The 21,147-nt window shown below is 36.1% G+C and overlaps 2 protein-coding genes across 6 annotated transcripts in view; both read left to right on the forward strand.

The window, feature by feature from the left end:
* The first annotated feature begins 217 nt into the window (after positions 1–217).
* Positions 218–8,194, forward strand: LOC133615564 (Golgi apparatus membrane protein TVP23 homolog B-like). The gene is made up of 7 exons (XM_061974251.1): positions 218–313; positions 514–578; positions 3,309–3,453; positions 4,626–4,715; positions 4,985–5,101; positions 7,570–7,698; positions 7,791–8,194. Exons 1-7 carry the CDS (start codon positions 305–307, stop codon positions 7,806–7,808), a joined length of 573 nt encoding a protein of 190 aa, XP_061830235.1. The 5' UTR covers positions 218–304; the 3' UTR covers positions 7,809–8,194.
* Positions 8,195–9,287: 1,093 nt separating this feature from the next.
* LOC133615563 (inward rectifier potassium channel 16-like) overlaps positions 9,288–21,147 on the forward strand; it is a 38,872-nt gene continuing 27,012 nt past the window's right edge. For 2 of the 5 annotated variants that reach the window (XM_061974246.1, XM_072915669.1), the window contains exons 1-2: positions 9,288–10,198; positions 10,281–10,479. In XM_061974246.1, coding sequence (XP_061830230.1) covers positions 10,089–10,198; positions 10,281–10,479 — 309 coding nt within the window. In that variant the 5' untranslated portion in view covers positions 9,288–10,088. The remainder of the gene's footprint in view (positions 10,199–10,280; positions 10,480–21,147) is intronic. The other 3 variants (XM_061974248.2, XM_061974249.2, XM_061974250.1) reach the window with 2 other exon arrangements.

Here is a 21,147-nt window from a genome sequence, read left to right on the forward strand (position 1 = left end):
ATAAAAGCAAAATGAGCATTTACCCAATTTAAATAATTATGCATAGATTTAAAGTCAGGCACATTTGAAGACAACCCTTCGATGATGCGAACAGGCATTTTTCTTTCAACGAATTCATACGATAAATAAGTTCAAATAATGAAGAAAAACTAAAATCTCATGTGTGAACCACAAATACTGTTTTGAATGGTCGATAATTAGGCGGAAGGACTGGACTTTCATTCAGGCAGGATAAAGACAGGCCGGGGTCCTTTAACGTCGTCATGTTTACAAAGGTACCAGGAAGTGAAAGACAACATACAAAATGCCACAGGTAACCCTTTTGTATTTGTTTCTTTTTCTTGTAGTTTACTAGCCACGCTTTGCCTATTTATGTATTAGCTTCAACAGTTTCCTTCGAAACTGCCCTTCTCCTCCTTAACAGCCCTCACTGAGAGAAGCACGTCGACGTGCTGGTTTTGAGTTAGCATGATCGTTTAGCTGCTTGTCTTTTTCTTCTTTTTGTTGTCACAGAGCTCGCAAAACACAGATTCTCCTCTTTTTGGGGAAGAAGACGACAAAAGAAAGAGCAAACTCAGGTTAAAATTATGTTTTTTATGTGCTTACACATTGTGCCACTTCATGCTTATACAATAATAATAATAATAACAGATAAAAAACACTTTACATTGAGTAAACAACCTCAAAGTGCTACAGTGTATTAAAAATAAGTAAATAAAAAGATAATAAAAAACAAAAACAAATAAAAACTAGAACAGCCTAATAGCTAGAACTAGTATGCATATATCTAAAAAAAAAAAGTATTTTTTAAAAGCATCCACAGTCTGTGGTGCCCTCAGGTGGTCAGGGAGAGCGTTCCACAGACTGGGAGCGGCGGAGCAGAAAGCCCGGTCTTCCAATAAGTCAATCAGATGTTGACTTCATTGTTGACCTCTTATGATTTCCTCAAAGCATTGAAATAAATAATAAAAAAATAAATACAACAACTCTAAATGAGCTAAAAATGTAACAGAAGTTTGAGTTGATTTGGAACATGCGTGTATACAACATGATGCATCTCACACATGCATGCATACAACATGATGCATCACACATGCATGCATACAACATGATACATCACACATGCATGCATACATGATGCATCACACATGCATGCATACAACATGATACATCACACATGCATGCATACAACATGATGCATCAAGTCAAGTCAACTTTATTTATATAGGACATTTATGACAACTTTTAAATTGAACCAAAGTGCTTTACAGGTTAAAAAAGCATAGAGCAAAAAACAAAACAAAAACAAACAAAGAACATAAACAATGAATGAGCTGAACAAGATAGGGAAAAAGCAATACGGTAAAAGGGGTCGAATAAAAAGTAAAAATTTGCTAAATAAAAATAAAATAATAATAATAAGAGTGCAACAAATTGAAAAATAAAACACATGCATGCATACAACATGATGCATCACACATGCATGCATACAACATGATACATCACACATGCATGCATACAACATGATACATCACACATGCATGCATACAACATGATGCATCATAAATGCATGCATACAACATGATACATCACACATGTATCATACAACATGATACATCACACATGCATGCATACAACATGATGCATCACACATGCATCATACAACATGATACATCACACATGCATGCATACAACATGATGCATCACACATGCACGCATACAACATGATACATCACACATGCATGCATACATGATGCATCACACATGCATGCATACAACATGATGCATCAAGTCAAGTCAACTTTATTTATATAGCACATTTATGACAACTTTTAAATTGAACCAAAGTGCTTTACAGGTTAAAAAAAAGCATAGAGCAAAAAACAAAACAAAAACAAACAAAGAACATAAACAATGAATGAGCTGAACAAGATAGGAAAAAAGCAATATGGTAAAAGGGGTTGAATAAAAAGTAAAAATTTGCTAAATAAAAATAAAATAATAATAAGAGTGCGACAAATTGAAAAATAAAACACATGCATGCATACAACATGATGCATCACACATGCATGCATACAACATGATGCATCACACATGCATGCATACAACATGATGCATCACACATGCACGCATACAACATGATGCATCACACATGCACGCATACAACATGATACATCACACATGCACGCATACAACATGATACATCACACATGCATGCATACAACATGATGCATCAAGTCAAGTCAACTTTATTTATATAGCACGTTTACGACAACTTTTAAATTGAACCAAAGTGCTTTACAGGTTAAAAAAGCTTCGAACAAAAAACAAACAAAGAACATAAACAATGAATGAGCTGAACAAGATAGAGAAAAAGCAATACGGTAAAAGGGGTCGAATAAAAAGTAAAAATTTGCTAAATAATAATAATAAAAATGCGACAAATTGAAAAAAAAAACATATGCATGCATACAACATGATGCATCACACATGCATGCATACAACATGATGCATCACACATGCATACAACATGATACATCACACATGCATGCATTCAACATGATGCATCACACATGCATGCACACAACATGATGCATCACACATGCATGCATACAACTTGATGCATCACACATGTATGCATACAACTTGATGCATCACACATGCATGCATACAACATGATACACATGAATGCATACAACATGATGCATCACACATGCGTGCATACAACATGATGCATCACACATGCATGCATACAACTTGATGCATCACACATGCATGCATACAACATGATACACATGAATGCATACAACATGATGCATCACACATGTGTGGATACAATATGATGCATCACACATGCATGCATACAACATGATGCATCACACATGCATGCATACAACATGATGCATCACAATTTCCAGTTTCTCTATCAATGTGTTCGAAAAGGAGTAGGAAGAAGCAGAGCTTATTTAATCCTACCCCCTTTCCTTTACATAGCAGTTGCTAAAACGTTTTGTGCACTTCCTGTTCTCAATTTATTCACAATATACTCCATAAGTAATAATAATACAATTTAAAAAAACAATAATTGGTGAAGTAAGTTATATTTCATATGGTGAGATAAGTAAGATTATATAGAAAATGAATGGATGGATGAAATAAATTCAGAATGTTTATTATGGTTCTTCTTCTTTGTACTTTGTAAACACTTTTAAGTTTGAAGAGTTTCTTGAAGTGGATCATTTTAGTACATTGTTTGATTTCTTTGCTTTAGTCCATGCATGTGTAACAATCCTTGTCTTTCCATGAAGACATCCAGTGGTCTCCTTCCTGCACCTCTTCTTCCGAACAAGTGCCATCTTTGTCTACTTAATGTGTGACTTCTTCCGCGGTCACTTTATTGCCTCCATGGTCACTATCATTCTCCTGCTATCCTGTGATTTCTGGACAGTCAAGGTGAGTTCCAACTTTTAAAAAGGTCTAAAATACACTATATTGCCAAAAGTATTTGGCGACCCATCCAATGTTTCTACAAACATTTGTGAAAGAATGGGCCGCTCTCAGGAGCTCAGTGATTTCCAGCGTGGAACTGTCATAGGATGCCACCTGTGCAACAAATCCAGTCGTGAAATGTCCTCGCTCCTAAATATTCCAAAGTCAACTGTCGGCTTTATTATAAGAAAATGGAAGAGTTTGGGAACAACAGCAACTCAGCCACGTAAACTGACAGAGAGACATAGTGCAAAGACTTTCTGCACAGTCAGTTGCTACAGAGCTCCAAACTTCATGTGACCTTCCAATTAGCCCACGTACAGTACGCAGAGAGCTTCATGGAATGGGTTTCCATGGCCGAGCAGCTGTATCTAAGCCATACATCACCAAGTCCAATGCAAAGCGTGGGATGCAGTGAGTGTAAAGCATGTTGCCACTGGACTCTAGAGCAGTGGAGACGCCTTCTCTGGAGTGATGAATCACGCTTTTCCATCTGGCTATCTGATGGACGAGTGTGAAATTTGGTGGAGGAGGAATTATGGTGTGGGGTGGTTTTTCAGGAGTTGGGCTTGGCCCCCTAGTTCCAGTAAGAGGAAATTTGAATGCTCCAGCGTACCAAAACATTTTGGACAATTCCATGCTCCCAACCTTGCGGGAACAGTTTGGAGCGGGCCCCTTACTCTTCCAACATGACTGTGCACAAAGCAAGGTCCATAAAGACATGGATGACAGAGTCTGGTGTGGATGACCTTGACTGGCCTGCACAGAGTCCTGACCTGAACCCGATAAAACACCTTTGGGATGAATTAGAACGGCGACTGAGAGCCAGGCCTTCTCCACCAACATCAGTGTGTGACCTCACCAATGTGCTTTTGGAAGAATGGTTGAAAATGTCCTATTAACACACTCTGCAACCTTGTGGACAGCCTTCCCAGAAGAGTTGAAGCTCCAAAAGGTGGACTGACATCATATTGAACCTTATGGGTTAGGAATGGGATGGCACTTTAAGTTCATATGTGAGTCAAATACTTTTGACAATATAGTGTATGTCTAACACCACATAGGAGTAACAAAAGTGGTGCAGTACTGCGAATACATTTTTGTATTATTAATAGTTAATAAATGTTCTTCCCCAGAATGTATCGGGCAGATTGCTCGTAGGCCTTCGGTGGTGGAATCGCGTGGATGAGGATGGAACAAGCCACTGGGTGTTTGAGGCTAAGAAGGTAAACATATCAAGTATCCTGCTGGTGTTTGCACAATGCACCTGACTGTTGTTTGAAAACATTATGCCCTGTTCTGTCAACAAAGCTCTGGTTACCCATCCATCCATTTTCTACCACTTGTCCCTCTCGTCTAAAATAAGCATTTAGCAAGGAAACGTTTTGAAACCATCCCTTTTAATGGATAGCAAAATCTTATGGTACATTGTCCTCTATTGTGATCTCAATGGAACTGGCATGAATTAAGGGAATACTGTTCACTTTCCCAACAGGAAGGCGGTCTGGACGTGACTGAGTCACAGGTCTTCTGGCTCGGCCTCATTATTTTCCCCATCCTTTGGGCCGTCTTTGTGTTTAGCCTCATCTTTTCTTTTCAGATCAAATGGCTGGTTAGTATGCATGTTTGTACTACTACCGTATTTTTCGGACTATAAGTCGCAGTTTTTTTTCATAGTTTGGCCGGGGGTGTGACTTATACTCAGGAGTGACTTATGTGTGAAATTATTAACTAGGGATGTCCAATAATGGCTTTTTGCCGATATCTGATATTCCGATATTGTCCAACTCTTTAATTTACCGATACCGATATCAACCGATATATACAGTCGTGGAATTAACACATTATTATGCCTAATTTGGACAACCAGGTATGGTGAAGATAAGGTACTTTTAATTTTTTTTTATAAAATAAGATAAATAAATTAAAAACATTTTCTTGAATAAAAAAGAAAGTAAAACAATATAAAAACAGTTACATAGAAACTAGTAATTAATGAAAATGAGTAAAATTAACTGTTAAAGGTTAGTACTATTAGTGGAGCAGCAGCACGCACAATCATGTGTGCTTACGGACTGTATCCCTTGCAGACTGTATTGATAAATATTGATATATAATGTAGGAACCAGAATATAACAGAAAGAAAGAACCATTTTGTGTGAATGAGTGTGAATGGGGGAGGAAGGTTTTTTGGGTTGGTGCACTAATTGTAAGTGTATCTTGTGTTTTTTATGTTGATTTAATAAAAAAAAATAAAAATACTGATAATAAAAAAAAAAACGATACCGATAATTTCCAATATTACATTTTATAACGCATTTATCGGCCGATAATATCGGCAGGCCGATATTATCGGACATCTCTACTATTAACACATTACCGTAAAGTATTAAATAATATTATTTAGCTCATTCACGTAAGAGACTAGACGTATAAGATTTCATGGGATTTAGCGATTAGGAGTGACAGATTGTTTGGTAAACGTATAGCATGTTCTATATGTTATAGTTATTTGAATGACTCTTACCATAATACGTTACGTTAACATACCAGGCACGTTCTCAGTTGGTTATTTATGCCTCATATAACGTACACTTATTCAGCCTGTTGTTCACTATTCTTTATTTATTTTAAATTGCCTTTCAAATGTCTATTCTTGGTGTTGGGTTTTATCAAATACATTTCCCCAAAAAATGCGACTTACACTCCAGTGCGACTTATATATGTTTTTTTCCTTCTTTATTATGCATTTTCGGCCGGTGCGACTTATACTCCGGAGCGACTTATAGTCCGAAAAATACGGTACTTTGTGTTAATGTTGTTTTTGTATTAGGATAGGATAGACTTTATTCCATACTTGCCAACCCTCCCGGATTAGAGTGAGTTCTTGGTTTCTTATGTGGGTTTATTGTTAGGCAGTTTCATTAACGTACTCCCAACACACAACAACAGCAGTCAAGTTTTTGTCTACCGTAAAGCAGTTCGTCTGCCGTAAACAGCAATGTTGTGACACTTTTAAACAGGACAATACTGCCATCTAATGTACATGCTATTGTGACCCACCCATAATGTGTCACATTTTTGTGTTGATTTATTTATTTTATTTTGTGGTTTGAATTCGTTTTTGGAGCTGTCATTACACATTTATCAGTATTCACATTGGTCAGTAGGGGGCAGTAGGGCGTTTCTTCCCAATTGAATGCTATCACCTGCAGACCGGAAGTGTCTTGTCATTCTGATGAGCGCGACCAGTCTGTGAACAATTGAAACGTCCTGTGTGCTTTTTCCGCCTGTATAACAGGTTAGTTTTGGTGAATCAACTCACTGAATAATATCCATGTGATCTTTATAAGTTTAAGTACACATTCTGATGGTGGAGCCTAACTCTAAAGTGTTTGTGAGTTGTAGTTTGTATTTGTGAATGAATCCAGTGCACAGCTGCAGTAATCAATACAAAAAAGCGACGTGAGTGCGCAATGTTTATATAGGAACTTCTGATCCTAATTCAGACTCCCAAATTAGAGCTCCCGTTTTCTTATTGATCTTAAAATGTATATTTGTATAATGTGTGTGTTCTGAAATAGTGACAGAGAATAGAACAAGGATGGACAATTCAACCCTTAACTCAACAATGAGTAGATGAGTGTTATGTGTGTGTATATGTGTAAATTAATGAACACTGAAATTCAAGTATTTCTTTTATTTATTTATATATATATATATATATATATATATGTATGTGTAATAAAAAAAAAAAATATAGCTAGAATTCACTGAAAGTCAAGTATTTCTTATATATATATATATATCTTAACCACGCCCCCAACCACGCCCCCCGCCCCACCCCCGACCACGCCCACCACCCCCCACCTCCCGAAATCGGAGGTCTCAAGGTTGGCAAGTATGCTTTATTCGTCCCACAATGAGGGAATAATGATTATTTTATCTATTGGATGTGCATATATAATAAACCATTAATAATAATGTCAATATAATAAATACATATTGCTGTACATGCTAAAAAACTTAATACATATGTGTGTATGTACTGTAATTGAGTCCCCCCTCTTTTAACTCTAGGCTGTTGCAATTATGGGTTTGGTGTTGCAGTCCGCCAATCTATACGGCTACGTCAGATGCAAAGTGCGAGGGAAGTCGGGCTTCAGCACCATAGCACAGAACTACCTCGGTGCGCAACTTTTTAAACAGGTACGTGACAAGCATTTGCATTCCTGTTACATGTTTAGCTCATTTAGAGTTGTTGTATTTATGATTTTTTTTTCTTATTTTTTTATTTCAAGGCTTTGATGAAAACATAAGAGGTCAAAGAAGACAGATGACAACAATATTCAGTGTAATGGATGCACACATGCAGAAAGATTATTTGGGATGTAGGTGTTATTTTTAGGCTGCTCTACACATATTTTCACCTTGAACTTGGACAATATTTTTATTTGGTTGGATGGACTTTTATCTTAGCTTTAAAAGCACCTTTATGCAGTTGGGCAAGAAAAAGGCTACTTTTCACATACAATTATACAACACAACTGACACATTACATTGATTTATTTTCTACTAGTAGTGAGGTGAATAATTCTATTTGTTTTTCCAATATCTAAGCCAAATAAGTGGACGTGTTGATGAAAGTCACATATTTCTGCATTATTTACAATTTCCATAATAAACAGGAAACCAGTATGCATGACACGAGTGACCATTCTTTCATTAAAGAACTAGTGATATTTTAGTTTCTTGAATATGATTTTTTAAAAGTAAACCCTATCCTTTAAAATGACAAGCAATTCTTAATTTTCCTATCAAAGGTCCCCAAAATAGCAGATTTAGAATAAACATTTTCCTTGTAAAACACACAATACAAGGTATAAAAGTTCTAAAAACTCTTGACTTTCTTTAGACTGCAGAAATAAATTGATGTTGTTTAATTGGAAAATAAACAGAACAAAGCACATACTTGCCAACCCTCCCGAATCTTCCGGGAGACTCCCGAAATTCAGCGCCTCTCCCGAAATCCTCCCGGGACAAATATTATCCCGAAAATCTCTCGATTTTCAGCCGGAGCTGGAGGCCACGCCCCCTCCAGCTCCATGCGGACCTGAGTGAGGACCACAGGGTGACAAAAACTAAATCATCCAGACTAGAGAAAAATGGTATTATTATGTTTATCTTACCTCTAAATAATTATATTTATTAATTTAAAAAAAAAACTAAATAAATTTTTACTATATTTTGCTAAAAACATAAAAATTTATTTTTATTTTTATTTTTTCTGACTCCTTATTACATCCAGCCATAGAATTATACATTAAAATAAACATATTGGAAATAATTAATTTTAAATGATCATAATAAATAATTTCAAATGACCATATTTAATTATTAAAATAACTGTTTGTTTATCAACAACTTTAGCATTTTATTCATTACATTTTGAAGCTCTCAGAAGCCAAGTTATGTTATATTCCTTAAGATTTATTTATGCAAGTTTGAAGTATCAATTATCTAAACACAATTTTGTTTGCATATTTTCAGGATGTAGATATATATATATATATATATATATATGTATATATATGTGTATATATATATATATATATATATATATATATATATATATATATATATGTATATATATATATATATATATATGTATATATATATATATATATATATATATGTATATGTATGTATATATATATATATGTTTGAAATACTTGACTTGGTGAATTCTAGCTGTCAATATACTCCTCCCCTCTTAACCACGCCCCCACCCTCAACCACGCCCCTGTCCCACCCCTGACCACGCCCCCCCACCTCCCGAAATTGGAGGTCTCAAGGTTGGCAAGTATGACATAGCATGTTTGTGCAATGAAAGAAAGCCAAAGTACAGTTGTAGCTCAATTTGCATGCAGTGAACGTTGCAGCCACTAGAGAGCGGCAAACACTTGTTTATGCAAGTGCCAATCCAACACTAAAAAGTGGCTCAACATAAAATATCTAATATAATATATATATTTATATATATATTATAAACATAAATATATTTATAATATATTTATGTTTTCATGACAAGTAAGAATTTAAATTATAAATGAAGCTGTTTTATTATCTACCTGTCATGCATGTGCTTTATTTCTCATATAAACTGTGGTAGAGGTGTTCCAATTAATGTAACCGTCTATTCATGCATTTAACAATTTGGGGGAACGGTTAGAAGAAATCCAAGTGGTTAACCTCGCAGTTGTATTTGGCCATCACTGTGATCATAACACAGAAGTACACAGTGCCAACAATGAAATAGATCCAGAAGAATGCCTTGTCTAGTCTATCGGCGTATATCTGGTTTTTGTCACTCTCCGCCTCCTTGGCCTTAATGTCCTCCAGGAAGTCCACCACTTTCCTAAGCATCGGATTGTCCTCTGAGTTGTTCACCTGGATGAAGCTGACGTCTGCCAAAATATGTTTTTATTGCTCAAAAGGTTCTGTGTTGTGATAATCACTATCTATAACAACACCACTTACCCTGATCAGCTTTCTGTTGAGTGCTTCCAGACTTTGTTCCTCGAGGAAAACAACAGAGGATGATGCCGCCATCCTTGGCCACGCGCGTGAACACCATGGACGCAAGCATGCTCACCACCAGCATAATCAGGCACACGCAGAAGTGGTATTCTGCAGCAGAACCGACACGGTAAGTCATCTGTATTCATACGATGATGATGTAGTGTCGGGAGGTGACTGACTGATCACGGGGCCGCACTCGCTGTCGCCAGGCAGCTGGTCGTTGAGGATGATGAGGAACATGGTGAAGCTGAGCGCCAGGGTGACTTTGAAGGAGTTGCGCTCGCCGCCTCCCAGTGGCAGGGCAAAGCTAACCATGTCGGCCAAAATCAGCAGAATGCTCGGAAGGAGGAGGGTAATGAAGGGGTTTTGTTCTCGGATTCTCAGCACCACCTGGAACATGGAGGCGTGGTGAGTATCAATCGAAACATAATATCGAGAGATGTCCGATAATGGCTTTTTTTGCCGATATTCCGATATTGTCCAACTCTTAATAACCGATACCGATATATACAGTCGTGGAATTAACACATTATTATGCCTCATTTTGTTGTGATGCCCCGCTGGATGCATTAAACAATGTAACAAGGTTTTCCAAAATAAATCAACTCAAGTTATGGAAAAAAAATGCCAACATGGCACTGCCATATTTATTATTGAAGTCATAAAGTGCGTTATTTTGTTTTAACATGCCTCAAAACAGCAGCTTGGAATTTGGGACATGCTCTCCCTGAGAGAGCATGAGGAGATTGAGGTGGGCGGGGTTTTCGTTGGTGGGGGGGTTTAGCAGGGGGTGTATATTGTAGCGTCCCGGAAGAGTTAGTGCTGCAAGGGGTTCTGGGTATTTGTTCTGTTGTGTTTATGTTGTACCATACCATACCATACCATACCATACCATACCAACTTTATTTATGAAGCCCTTTTAAGACAAGCACAGTTGAAAAACAAAGGGCTGTACACCACAAAAAACGGAGGCAAAGGACAGACTAAAAAATAACATTTAAAACAGAAATAAAAATACACATTTAAAAAGCAAATATAAATTACCCTAAGAACAGTTTTGTTAGATAAAAACAGTTTAAAAGTTAAAAACAGTTCAAAAAGTTAAAAGCTAAAAACAGTTTAAAGTCTCATGCTGGGTTAAAAGTCAGTGAATAAAAATGGGTTTTAAGAAGGGTCTTAAAAATAGCCAAAGAAGGGTTGTGTTACGGTGCGGATGTTCTCCCGAAATGTGTTTGTCATTCTTGTTTGGTGTGGGTTCCCAGTGTGGCGCATATTTGTAACAGTGTTAAAGTTGTTTATACGGCCACCCTCAGTGTGACCTGTATGGCTGTTGACCAAGTATGCATGGCATTCACTTGTGTGTGTGAAAAGCCGTAGATATTATGTGACCGGGCCGGCACGCAAAGGAAGTGCCTTTAAGGTTTATCGGCGCTCTGTACTTCTCCCTACGTCCACGTACACAGCGGCGTTTTAAAAAGTCATGAATTTTACTTTGTGAAACCGATACCGATAATTTTGAAACCGATACCGATAATTCCCGATATTACATTTTAAAGCATTTATCGGCCGATAATATCGGCAGTCCGATAATATCGGACATCCCTAATAATATCCATTTCAAAACATAAATATGCAAAGTAAGTGATCTAGAAAACCTTAACTTAAAAATGTATACCGGTACTTGATTTTACACTACACATAATATTGGTAATGTGTTTATTTACTCAAACTGCAGAGTGAGCCAGGCATTTATTAGAGCAAAGATGTTCACTGGAGAGAAGGCCTCTATTTAGTATACATTTTAATATTCTTCCACATATAGACAAATAATTAACTTTTTATAAAGTACAGGGCAGTGTCAATAGAAAAGAGGACCTGATGTTTGTATCTATAAATTGACATTAATTAATAATTATATATGAATATATTTACCTGCTCAGTTAGAGTGTCCGCCCTGAGATCGGTAGATTGTGGGTTCAAACCCCGGCCGAGTCATACCAAAGACTATAAAAATGGGACTTTTCCTGAGCTGTAGTTAGTTTGTTCCAATAGCTGCAGAAGTGCACTTTTTGGAGAGCTGTATTATTTTCAGTTTTGTGCCCAAGGGACTGATTTTATTTAACACTATATTATTATTTATACACCTATAGTGATCACAGAGACAGGTTGTTTTTGTGTTACTGTATATATTTGTTTTTCTGAAAAATCCCACTTAATATACTTTGGGTAACAACAGTCAATATTTATTTATTTATTTATTTTTTTTTTTAGGGGGGTAACAGTCAATATTTATTTATTTATTAGATTTTATTTTTTTCTTATATAATAAAAGTGAGCTTTTGTTAAACTAAATATTATGTGTTTTTTTCCATATACAACAACCTATCTGGACTCGATAAGAGAATCGATAAGGAATCAGTTCGATAAGAGGATTCGATAATAGGCTCAAACTTGATCATTTCTTATCAAACATCATCCCTAGTGATAACTAAAGTGTAAATATACCAACTAATACCATGAAATTATATGGAATAGAAGTAAAAGTAAACCTACCGAGATGTAGTAGCTGTCATAAGATGGAGAGTGTAGGTAAGCTCCCAAAGATTCCCATTCGCCATGGCTACTGTCATACAAATCCACTGTCCCAATATCCATCTGTGTACCGCATCCTAGGCGAAACCAATGAAGCCTTCTTAAAATGAAACATGGGCAAATAGTTTCAGTTTGTGCAACAATTTTTTACTAGGAAGAGAAATAACCATATTTTTTGAAAGCAGTGTTACCTCAATTTATGACCTTAAACGGGCTGTTTCCAAATTGCTCACGGTTACTTTATTCAAAGCAAAAAATAAAACAAGAACACTATTGGCTAGCTTTTGTTACCATTAGTGGTATAACAAAACATGCGTGTGTTAAAACAGTCCAAGAGAAGCAACAAACAATTTGCGGTCAGGTTGTTGTAAGAATAGAATGTACATTCAATGATAGCTAATGGTAACTCTCCATATCAAGTATCATTGGCTTACAAAATCCAAAGCTATTGCTTGTGCATGTGTTACATATGTACGTACGTAGTTGCGTCATTACATAGAAGCCGGAAGAGGGCGGGATATAACGTTTGAAATACATTGGAAAGTTTGCGCCCTCTAGGCATTGATGTTAATGTTGCAAACAGCCCATTTAATTGGTTTTGGCACAGCTCTTAACTTAAAACACTAGTATCTCAAATCAACGTGCAATTGTTGCGTTTAATGGTGCTTGGCCCGCCCAAAACAGCAGAATTTTAACATGTAACGTGCCTTTTTAAAAAGACAAAAACTTTATTGTATAAAAAAAATTTACTACTAACTACAGTACTTTCATGAAGAAGTGTAATTAACATTTGTGAAACACAACAATATGCAATTGGTCATTGATGGAGTAAATGTTTTTTTTCTGTTTCATGTTTGTATGTGCTTTTCATTTTTAGTCATGTATTTTTCATAACATAATCCATATTACACGATTGTATGTCTTCTAACATTTCAGTGCACTGGTCAATTTCATGTCTAATACTTAATTACTGTATTTTTTTTAGTCTCCAACTTCCGATCACATCCTCCACTGTAATCAAAGTTTAGGTTTGGCCAATGAAACATCCTTGTATTGATTCTTAAAATGAATTCTAATGAAGATTAAATGTTTTGTGTTGTTCAGATAGTTTTTGTAATTAAGGCATCGAATTCGATGATTTATAATGCACCAAATTGTTACATTTCATTCAAAAAAAGTGCAGCACCCGCATTTGTGATCACTTTAGCACTATGTAACAAGTTTATCACAAAATGCGTTGAATTTTATTACAACTGCAGCATATCAATACAAAATGTGCCGTTGCTACATAATAAGGTGAACATTTATTACATAATGAGTTGTTACAGTCCATTTCTAGCTATAAGCTTGCAATGTAGCATTCGTGCTTGTGGCAAATGTCTTTCCACAGTGCAAAGCCATTTCTAAGTCAGCAATCCTTGCCTCCATGGTGACAAATTATGTTTTTTAGTGTCAAATTTAATCACTGGAGGATGAGGAATAGCTAAACATGCTACACTAAACACTGTAGGAGGATATGCCAACCACTAACCGTAAGCTATAGCTCTTGAATGTAAACAAAAGTGGGCAGGTTGATACAAATATCGACAGTAATGATACCAATGAATAAAGTATCAAGTCGAATACACTGTGGTTGGATTGATATTTATTACTATCAACAATTACGTCGTTTTTGTTGTCATTTACAAAAAACGGAAATAAATCCCTAGACTCAAAAGCAAGCTATAGCTCTTGAAGGTAAAGAAAAGTGGGCAGATTGATACAATTATCGACAGTAATGATACCAATTAATAACGCATCAAGTCGAATACACTGTGGTTGGATTGATATTTATTGCTATCAACAATTAAGTCGTTTTTGTTGTCATTTACAAAAAACGGAAATAAATCCCTAGACTCAAAAAGCTAGCTCTTGAATGTAAACAAAAGTGGGCAGATTGATACAAATATCGGCAGTAATGATACCAATTAATAACGTATCAAGTCGAATACACTGTGGTTAGATTGATATTTATAACTATCAACAATTACGTCGTTTTTGTTGTCATGTACAAAAAACGGAAATAAATCCCTAGACTCAAAAGCAAGCTACAGCTCTTGAAGGTAAACACAAGTGGGCAGATTGATACAAATATCGACAGTAACGATACCAATTAATAGAGTATCAAGTCAAATACATTGTGGTTGGATTGATATTTATTACTGTCAACAATTACGTCGTTTTGTTGACATTTACAAAAAAATGAAATAAATCCCTAGACTCAGAAGCAAGCTATAGCTCTTGAAGGTAAACAAAAGTGGGCAGATTGATACAAATATCGACAGTAATGATACCAATTAATAAAGTATCAAGTCGAATACACTGTGGTTGGATTGATATTTATTAATGTCAACAATTACATAGTTTTGTTGTCATTTACAAAAAACGAAAATAAATCCCTAGACTCAAAAGCAAGCTATAGCTCTTGAATGTAAACAAAAGTGGGCAGATTGATACAATTATCGACAGTAATGATACCAATTAATAAAGTATAAAGTCAAATACACTGTGGTTAGATTGATATTTATTACTATCAACAATTAAGTCGTTTTTGTTGTCATGTACAAAAAAATGAAATAAATCCCTAGACTCAAAAGCAAGCTATAGCTCTTGAAGGTAAACAAAAGTGGGCAGATTGATACAAATATCGACAGTAATGATACCAATTAATAACGTATCAAGTCGAATACACTGTGGTTAGATTGATATTTATAACTATCAACAATTACGTCGTTTTTGTTGTCATGTACAAAAAACGGAAATAAATCCCTATACTCAAAAGCAAGCTATAGCTCTTGAAAGTAAACAAAAGTGGGCAGATTGATACAAATATCGACAGTAATGATACCAATTAATAACGCATCAAGTCGAATACACTGTGGTTAGATTGATATTTATAACTATCAACAATTACGTAGTTTTTGTTGTCATTTACAAAAAACGGAAATATATCTCTAGACTCAAAAGCAAGCTATAGCTCTTGAATGTAAACAAAAGTGGGCAGGTTGATACAAATATCGACAGTAATGATACCAATTAATTAGTATCAAGTCGAATACACTGTGGTTAGATTGATATTTAGAACTATCAACAATTACGTCGTTTTTGTTGTCATGTACAAAAAACGGAAATAAATCCCTAGACTCAAAAGCAAGCTATAGCTCTTGAAGGTAAACAAAAGTGGGCAGATTGATACAAATATCGGCAGTAACGATACCAATTAATAAAGTATCACGTCGAATACACTGTGGTTGGATTGATATTTATTACTATCAACAATTACGTCGTTTTTGTTGTCATTTACAAAAAACGGAAATAAATCCCAAGACTCAAAAGCAAGCTATAGCTCTTGAATGTAAACAAAAGTGGGCAGGTTGATACAAATATCGACAGTAATGATACCAATTAATTAAGTATCAAGTCGAATACACTGTGGTTGGATTGATATCTATTACTATCAACAATTACGTCGTTTTTGTTGTCATGTACAAAAAACGGAAATAAATCCCTAGACTCAAAAGCAAGCTATAGCTCTTGAATGTAAACAAAAGTGGGCAGATTGATACAAATATCGACAGTAATGATACCAATTAATAAAGTATCAAGTCGAATACACTGTGGTTGGATTGATATTTATTACTATCAACAATTATGTTGTTTTTGTTGTGATTTACAAAAAACGGAAATAAATCCCTAGACTCAAAAGCAAGCTAAAGCACTTGAATGTAAACAAAAGTGGGCAGATTGATACAAATATTGACAGTAATAATACCAATTAATAATGTATCAAGTCGAATACACTGTGGTTAGATTGATATTTATTACTATCAACAATTACGTCGTTTTTGTTGTCATTTACAAAAAACGGAAATAAATCCCTAGACTCAAAAGCAAGCTATAGCTCTTGAAGGTAAAGAAAAGTGGGCAGATTGATACAATTATCGACAGTAATGATACCAATTAATAACGCATCAAGTCGAATACACTGTGGTTGGATTGATATTTATTGCTATCAACAATTAAGTCGTTTTTGTTGTCATTTACAAAAAACGGAAATAAATCCCTAGACTCAAAAAGCTAGCTCTTGAATGTAAACAAAAGTGGGCAGATTGATACAAATATCGGCAGTAATGATACCAATTAATAACGTATCAAGTCGAATACACTGTGGTTAGATTGATATTTATAACTATCAACAATTACGTCGTTTTTGTTGTCATGTACAAAAAACGGAAATAAATCCCTAGACTCAAAAGCAAGCTACAGCTCTTGAAGGTAAACACAAGTGGGCAGATTGATACAAATATCGACAGTAACGATACCAATTAATAGAGTATCAAGTCAAATACATTGTGGTTGGATTGATATTTATTACTGTCAACAATTACGTCGTTTTGTTGACATTTACAAAAAAATGAAATAAATCCCTAGACTCAGAAGCAAGCTATAGCTCTTGAAGGTAAACAAAAGTGGGCAGATTGATACAAATATCGACAGTAATGATACCAATTAATAAAGTATCAAGTCGAATACACTGTGGTTGGATTGATATTTATTAATGTCAACAATTACATAGTTTTGTTGTCATTTACAAAAAACGAAAATAAATCCCTAGACTCAAAAGCAAGCTATAGCTCTTGAATGTAAACAAAAGTGGGCAGATTGATACAATTATCGACAGTAATGATACCAATTAATAAAGTATAAAGTCAAATACACTGTGGTTAGATTGATATTTATTACTATCAACAATTAAGTCGTTTTTGTTGTCATGTACAAAAAAATGAAATAAATCCCTAGACTCAAAAGCAAGCTATAGCTCTTGAAGGTAAACAAAAGTGGGCAGATTGATACAAATATCGACAGTAATGATACCAATTAATAACGTATCAAGTCGAATACACTGTGGTTGGATTGATATTTATTACTATCAACAATTATGTTGTTTTTGTTGTGATTTACAAAAAACGGAAATAAATCCCTAGACTCAAAAGCAAGCTAAAGCACTTGAATGTAAACAAAAGTGGGCAGATTGATACAAATATTGACAGTAATAATACCAATTAATAATGTATCAAGTCGAATACACTGTAGTTAGATTGATATTTATTACTATCAACAATTACGTCGTTTTTGTTGTCATTTACAAAAAACGGAAATAAATCCCTAGACTCAAAAGCAAGCTATAGCTCTTGAAGGTAAACAAAAGTGGGCAGATTGATACAAATATCGACAGTAACGATACCAATTAATAACGTATCAAGTCGAATACACTGTGGTTAGATTGATATTTATAACTATCAACAATTATGTTGTTTTTGTTGTCATTTACGGAAATAAATCTCTGCACTCAAAAGGACTAATTAAATCTGAGCCAACAGTAGGAAACCCTTTTAAATATGCAATTGATATTGTTACACAGCCCTTCGGTTTTGTCTGATTATAATTGTGATCAAAAATGTAACCGTTTAATGATCGTGAAATTTGAAGTCTCAGCGTTGGTATGACCAATACTACCCCTGTAACTAAATATTATTGGATCGATACCCAAATTTGTAGTATCGTTAAAAAATAATGTAAAGTATCCAAACAGAAGAAAAAGGGTTTGTTAAATTTGAACAGAAGTGACCAATCGCATGTGTCCGTCGCTAAATTAGCACCATTTTGGAATGCTTCTATTATCATTTATGTACAAAATAACATATTGCAATATAGATTTCAGGCCATATCTGTACGTGGATTTACTTTAGTGGATTTCTGCAAGTCCAAGAATGTGACAAGGTTTACCTTGAGTGGACCAGGCTTGGATGGCCACAGGACACTCGTCCTCAGCAAAGGGGTAGTTGAACAGGTTGAACTCACAGTTGATCTCTGCCGTCAGCACCAGACGGTGCCTCAAGGTGCCGTTGTGAAATGCCAGCAGGTCACGATAGCCATTCTGTGTTCTTCCTGATACTCTGGAACATCGCAAGATAAAAAAAGGTGTGCATCTAAAGGCTGAACACTGACGCGTGATGGAAAATGTAACCGAGCTCTTACCCGTTGGACACGTAAATCTCCGGGGTCCACACTTTGTTTACAGGCAGAATGACCTCATCATACGGGAAAATGGACTTATCCCAGTGTATGTCGTCATCGACCCATTCCTGTGGTAAAAAAAAAAAAAAAAAAAATTACAATTACAAACCCCGTTTCCATATGAGTTGGGAAATTGTGTTAGATGTAAATATAAACGCAATACAATGATTTGCAAATCATTTCCAACCCATATTCAGTTGAATATGCTACAAAGACAACATATTTGATGTTCAAACTCATAAACATTTTTTTTTTTTTGCAAATAATCATTAACTTTAGAATTTGATGCCAGCAACACGTGACAAAGAAGTTGGGAAAGGTGGCAATAAATACTGATAAAGTTGAGGGATGCTCATCAAACACTTATTTGGAACATCCCACAGGTGAACAGGCAGATTGGGAACAGGTGGGTGCCATGATTGGGTATAAAAGTAGATTCCATGAAATGCTCAGTCATTCACAAACAAGGATGGGGCGAGGGTCACCACTTTGTCAACAAATGCGTGAGCAAATTGTTGAACAGTTTAAGAAAAACCTTTCTCAACCAGCTATTGCAAGGAATTTAGGGATTTCACCATCTACGGTCCGTAATATCATCAAAGGGTTCAGAGATACTGGAGAAATCACTGCACGTAAGCAGCTAAGCCCGTGACCTTCGATCCCTCAGGCTGTACTGCATCAACAAGTGACATCAGCGTGTAAAGGATATCACCACATGGGCTCAGGAACACTTCAGAAACCCACTGTTAGTGACTACAGTTGGTCGCTACATCTGTAAGTGCAAGTTAAAACTCTCCTATGCAAGGCGAAAACCGTTTATCAACAACACCCAGAAACGCCATCTGCTTCGCTGGGCCTGAGCTCATCTAAGATGGACTGATACAACGTGGAAAAGTGTTCTGTGGTCTGATGAGTCCACATTTCAAATTCCATCCATCCATTTTCTACCGCTTATTCCCTTCGGGGTCGCGGGGGGCGCTGGAGCCTATCTCAGCTACAATCGGGCGGAAGGTGGGGTACACCCTGGACAAGTCGCCACCTCATCGTTTCAAATTGTTTTTGGAAACTGTGGACGTCATGGCCTCCGGACCAAAGAGGAAAAGAACCATCCGGATTGTTATAGGTGCACAGTTGAAAAGCCAGCATCTGTGATGGTATGGGGGTGTATTAGTGCCCAAGACACGGGTAACTTACACATCTGTGAAGGCGCCATTAATGCTGAAAGGTACATACAGGTTTTGGAGCAACATATGTTGCCATCCAAGCAACATTACCATGGACGCCCCTGCTTATTTCAGCAAGACAATGCCAAGCCACGTGTTACATCAACGTGGCTTCATAGTAAAAGAGTGCGGGTACTGGACTGGCCTGCCTGTAGTCCAGACCTGTCTCCCATTGAAAATGTGTGGCGCATTATGAAGCCTAAAATACCACAACGGAGACCCTCGGACTGTTGAACAACTTAAGCTGTACATCAAGCAAGAATGGGAAAGAATTCCACCTGAGAAGCTTAAAGAATGTGTCTCCTCAGTTCCCAAACTTTTACTGAGTGTTGTTAAAAGGAAAGGTCATGTAACACAGTGGTGAACATGCCCTTTCCCAACTACTTTGGCACGTGTTGCAGCCATGAAATTCTAAGTTAATTATTATTTGCAAAAAAAAAAAAAAGTTTATGAGTTTGAACATCAAATATCTTGTCTTTGTAGTGCATTCAATTGAATATGGGTTGAAAAGGATTTGCAAATCATTGTATTCCGTTTATATTTACATCTAACACAATTTCCCAACTCATATGGAAACAGGGTTTGTAAAAGCATCGCTTCCAATGTTTAAGATATCAGAACGCTTACAACAGTGGCCTGTAGACGGCAGTTTAGACGAAGATTCTTTGTGTCCTGAAATAGAAAAAAACAATCACGCCACACCAGTATGCAGTGTCATTGATGGCTTGATATCAGTCAGTACTTACGACTTTGAGGGTCTGGTACTCCATAAATGGTATGTATATAAACTGAGTGCAGTTGTCACGCTGAGGTTGAGTGGTTAAATTTTTGTCGATCAACATTTGCGCCAGACATCTGCGAGTCGTACAGTTGTTGGCATACCCGCCTCCTGAAGGTGCAAACGGAGCGTTTGAGAACTATGAATTCCCTTATGGAAATGGCATGAGATGGCTGAAAGATTTGGCAAAGCAATAACGCCATGAATATACATATTTACAAAATTATAGTGAGTAGTAATTGCTATTTATATATTTAAAAAAACATGGGTGATGACCTCGATAAGTTTGTACAATGTGATACATTGGATTTTGTTAGTAATCCGTCAAAACAATTTTTACCATAAGAAACAATGTAACTGAATTAA

The sequence above is a fragment of the Nerophis lumbriciformis genome, linkage group LG22 (assembly GCF_033978685.3).
Source record: "Nerophis lumbriciformis linkage group LG22, RoL_Nlum_v2.1, whole genome shotgun sequence".
In the NCBI taxonomy this organism is placed as follows: domain Eukaryota; kingdom Metazoa; phylum Chordata; class Actinopteri; order Syngnathiformes; family Syngnathidae; genus Nerophis; species Nerophis lumbriciformis.

What these genes read in the sequence shown, in the direction of transcription:
- LOC133615564 (XM_061974251.1), top strand. An exon ending in GTGATTTCTGGACAGTCAAG is followed by an intron (nt 3,454 to 4,625) that starts GTGAGTTCCAAC and finishes GTTCTTCCCCAG; the next exon opens with AATGTATCGGGCAGATTGCT. An exon ending in GGGTGTTTGAGGCTAAGAAG is followed by an intron (nt 4,716 to 4,984) that starts GTAAACATATCA and finishes CTTTCCCAACAG; the next exon opens with GAAGGCGGTCTGGACGTGAC.